The sequence below is a fragment of the Gastrolobium bilobum genome, unplaced genomic scaffold (genome assembly GCF_033153095.1).
Source record: "Gastrolobium bilobum isolate Gb01-03AN ecotype WA unplaced genomic scaffold, APGP_CSIRO_Gbil_v1 utg12149, whole genome shotgun sequence".
In the NCBI taxonomy this organism is placed as follows: domain Eukaryota; kingdom Viridiplantae; phylum Streptophyta; class Magnoliopsida; order Fabales; family Fabaceae; genus Gastrolobium; species Gastrolobium bilobum.
Window position 1 is genome coordinate 82,589 of NW_026896037.1, and position 16,166 is coordinate 98,754.

General features: G+C 32.3%; 1 protein-coding gene across 1 annotated transcript; it reads right to left on the minus strand.

Moving 5' to 3' along the window:
- Positions 1-12,613: 12,613 nt before the first annotated feature.
- On the minus strand, positions 12,614-16,166 carry LOC133297407 (GDSL esterase/lipase At2g23540-like). Its single transcript, XM_061496544.1, has 5 exons — positions 15,908-16,166; positions 15,416-15,546; positions 14,858-15,106; positions 14,478-14,733; positions 12,614-12,837 (listed from the first exon to the last, which is right to left on the minus strand). Exons 1-5 carry the CDS (start codon positions 16,164-16,166, stop codon positions 12,614-12,616), a joined length of 1,119 nt encoding a protein of 372 aa, XP_061352528.1.

Consider the following 16,166-nt stretch of genomic DNA (forward strand, 5'->3'; position numbering starts at 1 on the left):
CGGGACTCGTGCCACGTCAGCGCCACATAGGCAGTCCAATTATCGTAAAATTTCGGAAGGCCATAACTTATGACTCGGGTATCCAAATCGAATGATTTTTTTTTTATTTCACATAACTTTTCGATATCTACGCAATGACACCTAATTTGATATATTTTATCTCCCACAACCATTTGTTGAGATATATAGTCCCACATTAGTTGTATGTGCAACAAATGTTGAGTTTATAAGGCATTGGGCACTCCCACCCTTTGAACTAGCTTTTGGGGTGGTGTATCCCACGTAGGCAGTCCAATTACTTTAAAATTTTGGAAGCCCAAAACTGGTGACTCGGGTATCCAAATCGGATGATTTTTTTATTTCGCATAACTTTTCGAGATTTACGCAATGACACCTCATTTGACATATTTTATCTCCCACAAATATAGTTTGAAGATCTTCTGGATTTAAACGCTATTGTGATTGTGGTACAATTGTTACAAATTCAAATTATGTTTGTGGGATATAAAATATATCAAATTAGGTGTCATTGCATAGATCTCGAAAAGTTATCTGAAATAAAAAAAAAATTATCTGATTTGGATACCCGAGTCATAAGTTAAGGCCTTCCGAAATTTTACGGTAATTGGATTGCCTACGTGGCGCTGACGTGGCACGAGTCCTGCCACTGACGGGACTAGTCGCGTCAGCATATGTGACATGTTTGACTGCATTACTTTGATAAAACTTATCCAATTAGCTTTGATTAGGCAATTCTTTTGCCCAAAAAATTTAAAATAGTGCTTTTCCTAGATGATTCGATCGGATCCTGCATTTTTATAAAAAAAAAAACAAAATTATTTCATCTTGTCATAAAAAAATATAATTTATTTTAAAAACTTTTTGTAATTTTATTTTCTAGTATACTCTTTTTTTTTTTTTGATAACATCTAGTATACTCTTTTACAATGATATCAAATTTCAGTTTTCAATACTGAAGCAATTTGTGAAACAATAAATTAAGAGAATGTGACATATGTCATTTGAATGAAAATGAATTTGAAAAATATGAGTAAAATGTCATTTAGAGGTATGCTTGTGAGAATTCTGAGTTGCAATTTAAATTGATATAGTAATAAGGTGCATTTTCATTTATTTGTGCTTCATGAGCTTGTAAAAGTGTGATTGGATAACTTTTGAGCTTATCTAATGAACATTGTTTGACTCATTTTAGATATGGAGAATATAATTAAATTTATATGTTCATATTTATAATATTTTTATATATTTATATATATCTAGGTCATCTGGGTCCGATCAATGACCTATTGATCCAACCAGTGATCCAATATCCTGACTGGGTCGATGCCCAAGTTGATTTTAATAACATTGTTTTTATATGTTAATTAACATGATATGACATGATCATACCGTGTTGGGAAATTATAATCAAATAAAAATAAATTAATATTGATAAAGAAAAAGAAATATAGAAATAAATAATTATAAAATTATTATTGTTGATTTTTTTTTTGATATAATTAAAATTCTCCAACAGAATATTATTATATTAATTAAAATTATTATATTTTGGAAAGCACGATCAAAATTTGAAGGTGGCTAAGCGGGTTATTTGTAATTTTTGCACAATAAACATGAGATTGACGAAGGTGGGTGGGGACAGTAGCGACAGAATAATGAGTGTCGGGCATTGTGGGGAGCAATAATTGGGTCTTCCCTCTGATTTCGGACGCATCAGATTCCTCCTCCGTACCCCATTCTCTCTCTCTTTCAATCTTCTACCGGATTTTCCGCTTCTCTGTAGCCATTACCAAACACTGCGGTTCCCCTAACTGTACACGCACCTCTGTCCTGGCCGTCCGATAGCGATCCGACGGTGATATTTCAGGGGAGTGACACCTGTCATGGACAGATAGGTGGTTGTCGGTGGTGGTGGTAGGAGGAAGAGTCACGCGCCTTTAAAATGGTCTCCGGCATGGGTCGCTATCAGTCAGGAACCAAAATTTTAAGACCTTTCTATTGTCTCTGAATCTCTGATAACCCAAAGATCAATTGCTATGTATGGCTTCTCTCTTCTGTTCTTGTCTCGTCACTCGCACGGCTTATGTTATGCTTGACATTGCATTCCCACTTTTAAATATTTTCAGTACTGCATATATATAAGGGAATAAATGGATTAAGTCGACCTACCACTTATTTTATATTAGATCATATTTGACCTACTATTACAAACACTAACATAGAATAGATTTAGATTTTTAATAAAATTTATTTAGAAAATAGGTCATATGTTTTTTTATACATGTTGGGCCTATAAGCCAACACGCCGGCCTATATCATATTATTTATTTTAAATGAAATTACTATTTTAATAATTTTGAATAATAAAGTAATATTATTTTAGTTTTCTTTTAATTGTTGAATATTTAATAGGATTAAACAGGCTAACATACCTAGATCAATTTTTATTTTTTAAATATAAGTCAAGATACATAGGCTTATAAGCCAGGCCAGGCCAAACCTAATATTTTTACACATACTTGATCTATTTAAGTCAAAGTCTAGCCTATTTACACCCCTACATATACATCACTTGTTAAAAATGAAAAAAATAAAATAATAACTAATGTCATTTATCCCACCACTCTCTTTTTATAATTAATATTAGGGAAATAGTTATCTTATGTCACATAAGACAACTATTTATACTCATGAAATCTTGTGCCCATTTTTTTTCTTTTATAATTTTTTAAAAATTATGGACCCCACAATTTTGTTTCACCCACATAAAATACTTATATTATGAAATAAGATTAATAACTCCCTTAGGGTATGTTTGGTTGAGGTTTTCTTTTGGGATAGATGGGGAAGTGTTGGTAGGTATCCCAAAATACTATGTTTGGTACAAGTTTATGGGGAAAAAAAGTCTAGGAAAGAAGTTTGCTTAGGAAACCATATTTTAGTTGATTTTGTGCTCAAATTCACTGTTTAAGAATACCTCTTGAGATGTGGTATTTATGGAAAACTAGGAAAATAAAAAACTGAGAGTGAAAATTGTGACCAAAATGACCTTCCATTTTGTATTAGAAAACTAATTGTGAAGTTGTAAAATGACTTAGCCAAGAGTAGAGAACGTAGTTCTCATACACGAAAGCTGTAAACATTATCCAATCCATAACACCATGATGCCACCATCTAGTGAAAACATAAAATTAAAAATTGTTTTCAGGACCATGATAGACTTTCGTAATTTACAGTAATTTTAAAAACAGGAACATTTTCGTAATAGCCACTTATTTCCCCATCTATATTTTACCTCAAACTAAACATAGACTTTATAAATCTTACCTAATTTGCCCGGTTCAATTTTTTCCAACCAAACAATTTTTTTTACATTTTTCTGTCAAACTCACTTTCCAACCATTTTCCTATCAATTACATTTTCTTAGTATTCAAAAAATTTCTCCTCAACCAAACACTCCATTAATATTACGAGTCCCGTTAGCATCTTTTTCTAATGCGTATTAAGGGGTATTTGATATTGGAAAAATATTTCTTTTACTTAATATAATGGAATTTTTTTTTATAAGAATGTTATTAAAAAATTATTTGATAGACCAAAATCTTATCGAAAATATTGGTTAATTTTCTTAAATATATGTTTGATTAATGATAAAATATTGTTGAGAAAATGAGAAAAATTTACCAAACTACCCTCGTAATATCTAACTTTTGAAACACGATTTACAAAATAATAGAAAATCAGTGTGCAAGGAACGACCCATTTACAAAATATAGTTTTTTGTATGAACACAATATGGAGTTATGCGGAGTTGAGTTTTCATCTCTGAAAACTTGTAATGCTCCGCATCATATCAATCCCAGAAGACCTGAACCTTATGGAGCACCAACAAGATATATCCTAGAAACTGTAAACGTTAAGTTACCTTGCAATGGAACTCGGTGCTTGAATTCATCAAAATCCACTCAAGCCACATCAGTTACTGTTGGCATATTTGTGTCTGTAATTACCAGTAATAGGTGTTTTGATCTTCACACTATATCGTCGGCGAAAACAAAAGCTTGGAAATTTTTTCATATATCTCTTAGAGGGTGTTTGGTTCCTGGATTTTGTGGAGAAAGATGGGTAAATTGGAAGTGGGTTTGTTGGTTTACAGTGTTTGGTTCAACAGGTTTCTTACATTGCTATCTATCTCACTTCCCTAGTTAAGCCATTTGCAAGGCTATCTGAGCCAAAAAAGCAGGCCAAATTTACCCACTTCCACCATGGTATTATGAATTATCTAGCTATCTGTGAAAATTTGGCAACCCATCGATGACCATGGTACCCTCTTAACTCATTTCTCAATCTAACCATCCCCAACTGCAAGCAAGCTGCAACCATGAAAGAGACTACTATTACTAGCTCAACATAATGCACACCAGATTTTCAATTCACAACAAAAAAGTCACAAAACTTTTAGCACCAAATTTGGCATTCTTCCTTCCTATAGTTTGTCACTCTAACTAATGTCTCTCTTTTACACTTTGACTTTCCCCTTCTTCTTCTTCTTCCTCTTATTGTGCATCATCACCACCTCCACCACTCTCACTCCTTCTTCTTATTTTACACAGATCGATTACAAGGAAAGAGATTTTTTCATTTTTTTGAAGATATGGTCTTTGGCAAATAGACGATGGGAGATGACATATAGACGTTGGGAGATGAAATTGGGTAAAGGGTATTGATTAAAAATTATGACTGTACAGGGTTATTTTGGTAATATTAACTTGTTTTCCCATCTATATTTTATCTACAACCAAACATAGATTTCATAAAAGTTACTTAATTTTCCCGGTAAAATTTTTTCCAACCAAACAACTTTTTTTTACATTTTCCTACATATCTCACTTTTCAACCATTTCCCTATCTATAACATTTCCCTACCATTCATAAAATTTCTCCTCAACCAAACGTCCCCTTATAGCCATTCAAGTACTGATAAAGCCAAGGCTGACGAGGGTATTTTAGTCCGACAAATGTGTGAATGTTTTTCCCATACCACCTATTTTAGTCCGACAAATGTGAAGCCTAGTGGGAAAAAAAATATCATGTCTTAGATGGTATTTTAACTTGGAAATCAGTAGTGTAAAATAAATTCCTGTGAACAAAATTTTCCTAGGCAAATTTTAACTCTTTCTCCTATTAAATGTTGTAAAATAATTTACCCCACCCCCTCTTTTCCATGAACTCAAAAAAAAAACTAATATACCAAACACTCCCTTACAGTGTTACTGAGAATATATAGTATCTTTCTTTCTCACATTTTCCGTCTCACAGGTCCTCGGTTCACATTGAATTCATACACCAACGTTTTTATAATGGAACACGTGATTCAAGATTCAATTCAAAACAGCATTAAACTTGGAATAATCCATATAACAATTAAAAGGAAATTCAATTAAAACTAGCAGTTAAATTCAGAAATTGATCAAGTTTCATCTGACCTTAACTTAAAGAAATCTAGCCAGATATAATGAAGAAATAAGATAAAAAGTTTACGAAACTAATTCCGAACTTCATCTTCAAGAGTCTTGCAATGGATTCTTCGAGACTTCAATGTGATCCTTTCCTATTTCATGATTTCTAAAGCATAGCCATCATGTTATTCTTGGATCTCTTGGTGTTTGAAATGAAAAAGATGTTAAATCTAATTTCTTAAGAGTCTTTTTGATGGTCCATAAGAAATTCTGTGTCACCCCGATTAAACTTTATTTTGAATTGAATTACATCGCACTTGAAAGAATTAGATTTTATTAACTAAATTAGCTTTTTAAAATTGTTCACAAACAACTGGTTTTTAAGATATCAATTCATTAGTTAAATTGATTTAAAAATCAATTCATAAACTGAATTAGTTTTTTTAAAATCAGTTAATGAATTGAATTAATTTTTTTATATTATTCTGTTCATTTTTTTTATCATACACAATGCTTTAGTTATTATGTTCATTTATTGTGCAAAGTACTTATACAAGTTATAACATTGATAAATTTAGGATATTTTGACATATTACTATATCACCATATTACTATATCAAATTACTGGATTACAATTCTTCAATTTATTATTCAATACGATTTCCATATAAAAAACAAAAGTAAAATACAAATGGTCATCCTTCGGAAGATATTTGAGTGAGAGTTTCATGTATTATCTAAAGATCTATTACTTGGTACAACACTTAAAAAGGTTGGAAACATTACAACTTAAATACTCTTTATTGAATAGGTAAAATAACATGAATCAACATCTTTTTGAACAGATAGGTCACAGGTAGTTTGGTGCGATATTCAAAATCAGTGTGAACTGATTCAAAACTAAACAAGTTCATAACTGGTTCTAATCGGGTTCAGAACTAATTAAAAAAAAAACAGTTTGTTTTTTCCAAACTAAATTATTTTTTCAATTCAATTTGGTTCAGTAAAAGAAATCGAATCGAACTAAACTACACACTCGCTCTCCTAATCCAAACAATTAAGAGTGTGGTACACAAGAGGAATTTGATTTTTATTGTTAGTGTGCTTAGCGGCTTAATTATAAGCGTACATATGAGCGCTGAAGTGCTCGATAGTTATTGTTAGGGATGGAACCCTAAGAATAAGGAAGAGAAGGGAAGAAGAACAATTCAAGGAAAATTTTATTCGATACCTTTGTTTCTTACATCACCAGCTTTTATATTCTGGTCATTTAATTAACTAACTATTACAACTGTTGTTGACTAACTAACTTCTATACTGACTCAACTACCTTCTAACTGCTCAACTGCTAAGCCACGTAATCATTGAGTTTAGTTGGGTAACTTCTCACACGTGTGGAGCTCCTCTTCGTAACAATGCCCTCTCCTTCAGACAGAACCTTGTCCTCAAGGTTCAAGGTAGGATAACACCTCCTAAGGTCTTCTTCATTCTCCCAAGTCGAATCTCCAGGTACTGAGTGAGTCCATTGTACCAAAAATTGGTATTAAGGCTCTACATTGGTTCGAATCATTCGCTTGGCCACCACTGTTAGCGGTTCTTGCACTGGCCTATTCTCAATGGCCACCAAAGGAAGAGGTATAGCTTCTGTCGCGGAACTCTCTGATTTGACAAAAGGCTGCAACAATGATACATGAAAAGTGGGATGAATTTGACTACTAGGTGGTAATTCCAGCTTATAAGCAACATCACTCAGCTTCTGTTCAATTGGAAAAGGTTCAAAAAAACGAGCAGCCAACTTATGATTTGCTCTACGAAAGACAGAAACCTGTCTATAAGGTTATAAACGCACTCATACCAATTCTCCCACATTGAACGTGCGTTCTCGCCTGTTTTTGTCTGCCTGCACCTTCATGCGGTTTCTAGCTCTCTGCAGATGAGCTTTTAATCTCGATAAGACTTCATTGCGTTGAACCAAAATTGAGTCTACAACTTCCACCTTCAACAATCCCCTTGGATAATGAGGAATCAGTGTAGGAGGTTTCCCATATACAGCTTCATATGGAGTCATGCCAATAGCTGAATGAAACGATGGATTGTAATGGAATTGAGCCCAGCCTATGAATTGCGACCACTGTAATGGTTGTTCATGACAGAAGGCGCTCAAGTACTATTCTAGATATCTATTGGTAACCTCTGTTTGTCCATCGGATTGTGGATGATAAGAGGAAGTAGTACGCAATTTGGTTCCACTCAACTTTAACAATTGGGACCAGAATTGGCTTACAAAAATTGGATCTCTATCAGTCAATAAGGAGCGAGGAAAACCATGATTTCTGACAACTATATCACAAAACAATTGAGCTACCACTGCTGATGTATAAGAGCGAGGAAGCTTCCCAAAGTAGGCAAATTTTGATAGCCTGTCAACAACCACCAATATCGTGCAGCTCCCATTAGAAGGTGGTAAACCCACTATGAAATCCATAGACAAATCCATAAATATTCCTTCTGGAATTGGTAAGGGTTGAAGTAATCCTGCTGGTTTATTGGTCTCGTACTTGACTTGTTGACAAATTTAGCATTCTCTAACAAATTGCTTCACATCCTCCCTCATACCAGTCCAAAATTTTTTTGCTGATATACGCAGGAAGGTGCGTGCTATTCCAGCATGACCTCCCACAGGGGATGCATGTGCTTCTCGAATTAAACCAGGAATTAGAGAAGATTTAGGACTCAGAAGGAATCTGTTCTTATGATACACAATGCCTTCTCTTACTGTCAAGAAGTCACTGCATTCAGGTCATCCTTCACCTGTTGATGACAATGTATTAAATATGGATCTTCTACATTCTGTTGTTTAATTTCCTCTAAGACTTCAAATACTGGTTCAGAGAACAAGGCATTTACTGATGCTTCTTCATGGCTCCTTGATAATGCATCCGCAACTATATTGGAGCTTCCTACCTTGTATTCAATATGGAATGCATACCCCATCAACTTACACAAATACTTCTGCTGTTCTGCAGTTTGGATGGTTTGATTAAGCAATTCCTTAATACTTATATGGTTGGTCCTTATAGTATAGAAGGATCCAAGGAGATATTGGCGCCACCTTTTAACTGCTACTGTTATGGCATAAAGTTCCCTTACGTATGTAGATGCATTTGCCATCCTGCTTCCTAACTTCTTGTTAAAAAATGCTAGAGGTCTCTCCTGTTGTACGAGGACAGCCCCTACCCCAGTGTTTTATGCATCAGTTTCAATGACAAAAGGTAGCTTGAAATCTGGTAAGACCAATACTGGAGTATTAGTCGTGACCTCTTTCAGTCGACTGAAGGCCTGAGTTGCTGCAATTGCGCTAGCATCAGTGTCATCTGATTCTAATTTTCATCCAACCTAGCTTCAACTCGATTCATCTGCGCTTGGTGATCTTCAAGTCGTGACTCAACGCGAGTCATTTGTATCTGGTGATCCGCAAGGCGTCCATCTACTCATTGTTGAGAAGTGGAGAACTCCTCTGCAAGATCTTGAACCCGCATCATGAAGATGGTGGTGTTCAAGAATGAAAGCACCAAATTGTTAGGGATGGAATCCTAAGAATAAGGAAGAGAAGGGAAGAAGAACAATTCAAGGAAAATTTTATTTGATACCTTTGTTTCTTACATCACCAGCTTTTATATTCTGGTCATTCAATTAACTAACTATTACAACTGTTGTTGACTAGCTAACTTCTATATTGACTCAACTATCTTCTAACTGCTCAACTGCTAAGCCACGTAATCATTGAGTTTAGTTGGGTAACTTCTCACACGTGTGGAGCTCCTCTTCGTAACAATTAGGTTGTTCTGCCTCTATTCCATGTTCAGATTGACATGATTGATAGTTGAATATCAAGAAATTTCATGCCTTTACTCATATAATATGATTTTTTTTATTTTTTTTTGGTAAGCTGCTCATATAATATGATTTTAATTACATGCTTACCACTCACACACATGAATAATCATGATATACTAAATGCTTACCACTCACACACATGTATAATCATCCAAAATTTTTGGATACATTACACATAACCCTAAATATTTTCATCCTTTGTTTAACTAATCACCACAAGTTTTTTTTTTTGGCATCACTTAACTCTTCTCAACTCTAATTTATATTTAAAAAGTTAATTTTTCGATTAAATTTAATTCCAGTTTGACAAAAAAAAAATCAACTTAATTACCCCTCTAAAGTTTTTTTTCCCACCAAACCTCCTATAGTTTGGTTAACGTTGAAAAGATAGTCTCACGGGATAATTGCAAATCTGCTCTTCGTCATTTATATACACATCATAGGTAATGCACATGTACTGTGTAGCCAAGCCACTGTACCTTAGCATTCAATATATTGCACCTTGTTTGTGGCTCAGTAATAATAGAAGTTTGTATTTGGGCCAACGGTAACAAAATGTTTTTGGGGTTAGTGATAGTAGATCTGTTGATAGTTTATTCTGGACCAACATAACGTTTCCAGATCGAGACTCTAAAAAATATTAGCTTTATTTACTAAAGATAAATTTCTATAATAAAAGAAAAAATATATTATATTTACAAATTTTTTGTTTATAAATTTAACTATGTATTTTTAAAAATACATTCGGATTGGAATGTATTTGGGGAAACACATAAAATAAAAGATTTATAAATATAATTTACCCCATAAATAAAAGGATAGATTCTAAAGATATACACTTATAATTAAAATTCTAGTCTCTTTAATGTGTCATTCTGCGTACACACCACCTCCTCGATTAACTTCAATTTCAATTTTTGTATATAGTTATTTGTCATCCTTTACGGATGTCTCTACCATAAATACAATGATTCTCAATCTCATATTAATCACTATGTGTTTGGATCGAGCAATATTGATATCTATATATTCATTATGTTGCACTTTGTGTGCAAGTTATTAATTATTGTCAAAGCTCTATAGCTAACAAGTATTGTGTGTTCACAACTTTGTATATAAAGATATAAAGGAGTTGTTATCAAAAAAAAAAAAAAAAAGATATAAAGGAGTTGTTATCCAAAAAAAAAAAAAAAGATATAAAGGAGTTTGTCGGTTAAAAAATAAACTTTAAGGGGGCGTTTGGTACTGGAAATTTTTTTTTGTATTCAGGAATCACGATTACTTGAAATATGGGAACAAAAAATTTCCTGAAATATTACGAAAAAAGTGTTTGGTAGGCGAAAATATTACTGAAAATATTGATTAATTTTTCTGAAAGGCTGTTTGGTTGATAACAAAATATTGTTGGGAATATGATGAAATTTTACTACACTACCCTCATAATATGATGAAATTTCTCTTAAAATATACATACGCTCACAAGCAAAATAATTTATATCCTATAGACAACAAGTTATGTTCATATCTTGGAGCCTCTATTTAGATGAATTCAACACATTTTCCTATTTCATGTAAAGTATGACACACAAATTTTTTTTTTGCAATTTTTTAAGAAACATGATTACTTTCATAAAATAAGAAGTTATGAGATACAATATATGCAGTTTGTTTTCCTAATTGTTTTAATTTTAATGCTGCCACTTGCATCAGATTTTGATGCAATCAACATCAGCAAAAGTTACTACATAGGATTAGTTTTTTTGACGCAAGTGATAAGCTGGGGTTCAAGGGTAATTTAGTCTGATAAATTTGTGAAACACAAAACAAGACCTGGGAACAAATAATTACCATGTTCTACATGGTAATCAAAATTCACAATTGATAGTGTAATATGGAAGCCAAGCCAGGGAAAAACTATACCCATTAAAATTTTATGTTTTTCTTCTACCAAATGTGGGAATAAAAATTTTCAACTTCCACTTTCCTAGTCATCTATAGGATTACAGTGTACCAAACAGTCCCTAAGGGGCAAGTTGAGAGAGTGTTAAGACACATGTAACTATTTCAAATTAATTAAAAAATTACATTTTTAACTTAAATAAAAGTTAGAATTAAGTGGTACAAGAAAAATTATGTTTGGATTGACAAAAAAAAAAAAGGAAAAGTGGAACACAACGACATTAATTATTATTTTTTAGAATATAGTGTACTAGAATAGAACTTATATAGAATCTACTACATTCCATTTCATCTAAAAGTTGGGGTTAATGTTTTTCATATGATATGAGATAATTTTATCTCCTGTATATACATAAAAATATTTGAAGCCCATATAGGTCTCTCTGAATAGAAGAGAAAGAAAAAAAATATAGACGCCACACATTTTTATGTGTGTGTATAGTAGATAAAATTATCTCATATAATATGAGAAACATTAGTCCCTCAAAATTATATATTTACTAATTTTCTTATTATTTCATTCACTTTCCAAACAATAGAATAGAAATTTTCCTCTATTTCATCATAAAAATTTCAAACAATGATATAATAATTTTGTTTTCTTTTATCTCATTATAATATTTCATCCATGATTAGTTATTCAAAATAACTTCAGAAAATTAGTTAAAAGAAATGAAAAAGTATAAGAATTATGCAGTTCAAGAGAATTATGCATAATTTATCTTTAACTTTTTTCGTTGCCTTCAATCATGCATGTTCCAACAAAAATAAAAGATAGACGGATAGTTTCACCTAAAAATTAGATAGATGGATTGAGAATCATGTGAGACATAGGTTGGTTTGGTTAGACTTTTTAAACCACTAAGGCGAGGAAGTTGTGGAAAATATAAACTTCCTTCTATTAGTATTATCTATTTCAAAATCGTCACAATCAATAGGAACAAGGAAATGAAATTCTCCCTATATCTACTTGAAACTAGTCATTTTCTTTTGAAGTACTCAAGTGCATCACCAGGGTCAATTAACTTATCAACGTATATAATTGAAACTTAGAACCATAATAAATACATTGAAAAAAGAAAGGGGAAGCAAATCTCGATTGTAGAATTACATGTACTTTAATTGCAGTAAATAAAGTAGGCAACCACAGCAAAAGTTGTTGTTGAGAGCCACAATTTGGTACTGATAGACTAGGGGAAAAAAATATAAAAGGAAACATATGTGTGTAATTTTGTAGGCAAATTAAGGTAGGGAAACAACAACAAAAGATCAAAGATCAAAGATCCCGAAGTTGCCTAAGATTCACAGGAGATATGTATCTCTTGTCTCCATCAAGTAGCTGCTTGGCGAGGATTAGGTTTGCAGCCTCACTTGGATGATAAGGATCCCAGAACACGTGCTTGTACCTATCATTGCATATGCTAGAAGTAGGCCCACATGGAATTATCCCTGCAAATTGGCCCCCATTTCCGCAGCAAGCTTTAGATGCTGTTGTGAATCCTGCAAAATAATATATAATTAAAAACAGGGAAATATTACTCTACATGAAATAGTTATATCATTTTCTCTCACTTCGAAAATTGCATTTTCTCTTTTTTTCTTTTTCTTTTTTGTTTTTTAATGGTGGACCCCACTTGAATTATCTTTATAACATAAGAGAATTACTCTCATATAACATGAGACTAATATTTCCCTTAAAAACAAGATAGGTATGTCTTATGAACTTTTAATTATTGAATATCTGTTAAGTTTAAATAGGTTAACAGGTTTAGGTTAAGATTTTTATTTTTAAATATTGGTCAGGTTAGATTTATAATTTGGACATATACAATGCTAATAGATTAGGTCAGACTTAAAATATTTTATACAGGTCTTGCCTTAAAGAGGCCAACCTATTTACATCCCTCGTTATACTTACCATCATTTTAGGCTTATCTCTCTTATTACTTGTTTGATTATCATTGGATCAATTTAAAATCAATGATCAAAAAAGAGAAAAAAAATTGATTGCCATTGATTTTAAATTAATCCATCGATAATCAAACAAGTAGTAAGAGTGTTAAACTTAAAATAATGATAAATATAATCTCTCACTAAAATGATATATTGTTCAACTTTGTTGGACACATGTTTATGTTTGCCTTTTATTATTTTGTTTGTTTCTCTTTATTTATCTAGTTATTTTTTATTGGAAAATTCTCATATAAGTTGGTTAGTTAATTGGTGGATATCTTCAACGCTGGGTTGCATTATCGTTGTTCTTCTTGCATGTGTAAATTTTGAATTCTAACATACTTGTTATTTTAAAAATTGATTTACAAATGTATTTATAATTTATCAGTCTAACTTGATTGATTTTCACTTATTTGGCGGTTGCTGCTTTATGTTTAAATATCATAGTTTTTTAGTCTTAAAATAAAGACTTTTGTGCTCACAGACGCACGAATGCTCATACACCCACGTACATGCATACGCATATGCACACACTCAACATGTGCGTATGCATAATCAATCGGATCGAATTGTATTATTTTTAATTATAAAATTAAAATTTGATTTTATTTAAAATAAATTAAAAGTTTATACATGTGCAAGTGCACACACACATACATACACATATCCGATTGATCATTTTTTATTTTTAACAACATTTAAATTATCAATATTTCGGATTGTGATCAGTTATTGTGAAAGTAATTATAATCTATAATTTATATAGTGCAATATATTATTTTTGAAGGCTTGATAGACTAGGCTAAACATTATATTTTTTAAAACAAATCAGGCTAAGCTTATAATTTGATTTGTATCAGGTTAACAAGTCAAGTCAGATTTGAAATAATTTATATAGGCCTAACTCATTTAAGCTAAAACCTAACTTGTCCTAACTCATTTACACCCTTATAAATGATCATGAGTTCATAAATAGGTGGACTCGTGCATTATCCACTCTTTAAGCCGATGAACTCTTATTGAGGGGATAAGTTAGAGAAGTTTATCAATTTAAGATTTTCCATTGAATTGATTCTTTTAAAAAAAATTATACTATCATAACATGGATTTAACTAAGATAGTTAAGTTAGACAATCATTTAAATGAAGATTATAATAGATCATGAAAAGAATAAAGGAATTATTTACCATATTTATCATAATTTGTGATGAGTTCAGACACTAAATCATAGACATTTGCAAGGACGAACGTGGCTCCGGGGAGGTTGTCATTTAGCTCAGCAAGCAAATCCTTTAATCGGGCATTGTATTGAAGTGCAAGCTTGTTAGCCAAATCCACACACTCATTTTCATTCAGCTGATTTATGGTCTTCTGGTAAGGTATACAGCCTATTGGGCCAACGTTGCCAATGACAAACTTCCGAGCATCCATTTGGTAAAGTCTCTGCCATTCAAAACACACAAAGTTACCCTTCTAGAAAAGTTTTAAGTTTTTCTTTCTGATCAATTAGCCCTAGTTTGTTTTGGGGTTTAATTAGAGTTAAATTTAATTAGATTAAGATGCATACCGTAAGTTGAGCCCTGAAATGATTAATCATGTCATCTATGAAAGAATCTGGACTTTGGGAAATTCTCGCTCCAATAGAGAGAACTGGAAGGAGATAATTATTGAGAAAATCATTGGCCCCAACAGTGATAGAGAAAATGGATTTCTTCATTATGTACTCTCTAGCTTTTGATTCTCCCAGCAGTTTGTCAATCTGTTTTCTTGTTATGCTGAAGTAATCTATTTGAACATCCATTCCTAGGCGATTCACCTGAAAACCAATTTAAGTACGTGACAAGAAACAATTATATTTCTTATGAACATGATTAATAATATGATTAAGGGAAAAGTTTCCAGTCATAAAGTTATCTTCAATGAGTCCAAAATCATATCGTTTTAGGTTGTAAAATTAAAAAATTATAATGATAAAAACTAATATAACTTTGCAATAAATTAGAATTACAAAAATATCTTAATTTTCGTCACAAAACAACATCGTTTTGTACTCACCGATGATAACTTATCTACCTGGAGAAATATGATTAATTAGTAAATAAATAAGGGAGTTACTAATACTGACAAATATTCTTCCTGTTGCATTCAAAATCCCTCCTCCTCCAGAAGCATAATTCACTCCATAAAGTATGGTTTTCCCAGTTGCATTTGGCGCCAAAAATGGGGCAGCAAAATTTGGTTGTCCCAATTCCTCCCCTGAAAAGGTTAAAAGAAATAAATAGCAAGACATTATATTTAAAAAAGAAAAAAAAAATGTTTCTTGCACACTACTTTCTCATCAGCATTCCTTGAACAATAAAGAGATTGTTAGAATACTTTTTCTCTTGTAATATTATTTATATCAAGATAAAAAAAAAAATATGCAAGTAATATTATTGCTTAGCAAAATCAATATGTTAATTGTTTGTTAACAAGGAAAACTAATATAATGTTATGATTGTAGCATCGATGAGTTTTACCAATATAGTATTGATGATGGTTGTAACGTTCATTAATGCTATAACAAATAGGTGGTGCACACAAAAACATAGACGCATGAGAAAGAAGAGAAAATTACCTACTAAATCACCAATGGTTCTTCCATTAGTGTATCGGCCAGTGGGGTTTCCTCCAGAGGCTTTGAAATCAATTCCATTGGGAGGGATGTTTGCCTTAGAGAGAGTTGATAGATAGTTGTTGTTTCCTGCATCCACCAAGGAGTCCCCAAAGATGAAAGAAGCTCCTAAGCCATTTTTCTGAGCAGCAACATTTCCATAAAAGTTATGATAGACAACCAAAAGCAGAAGGACCAACATGTTATAACACTTCAAGGACAT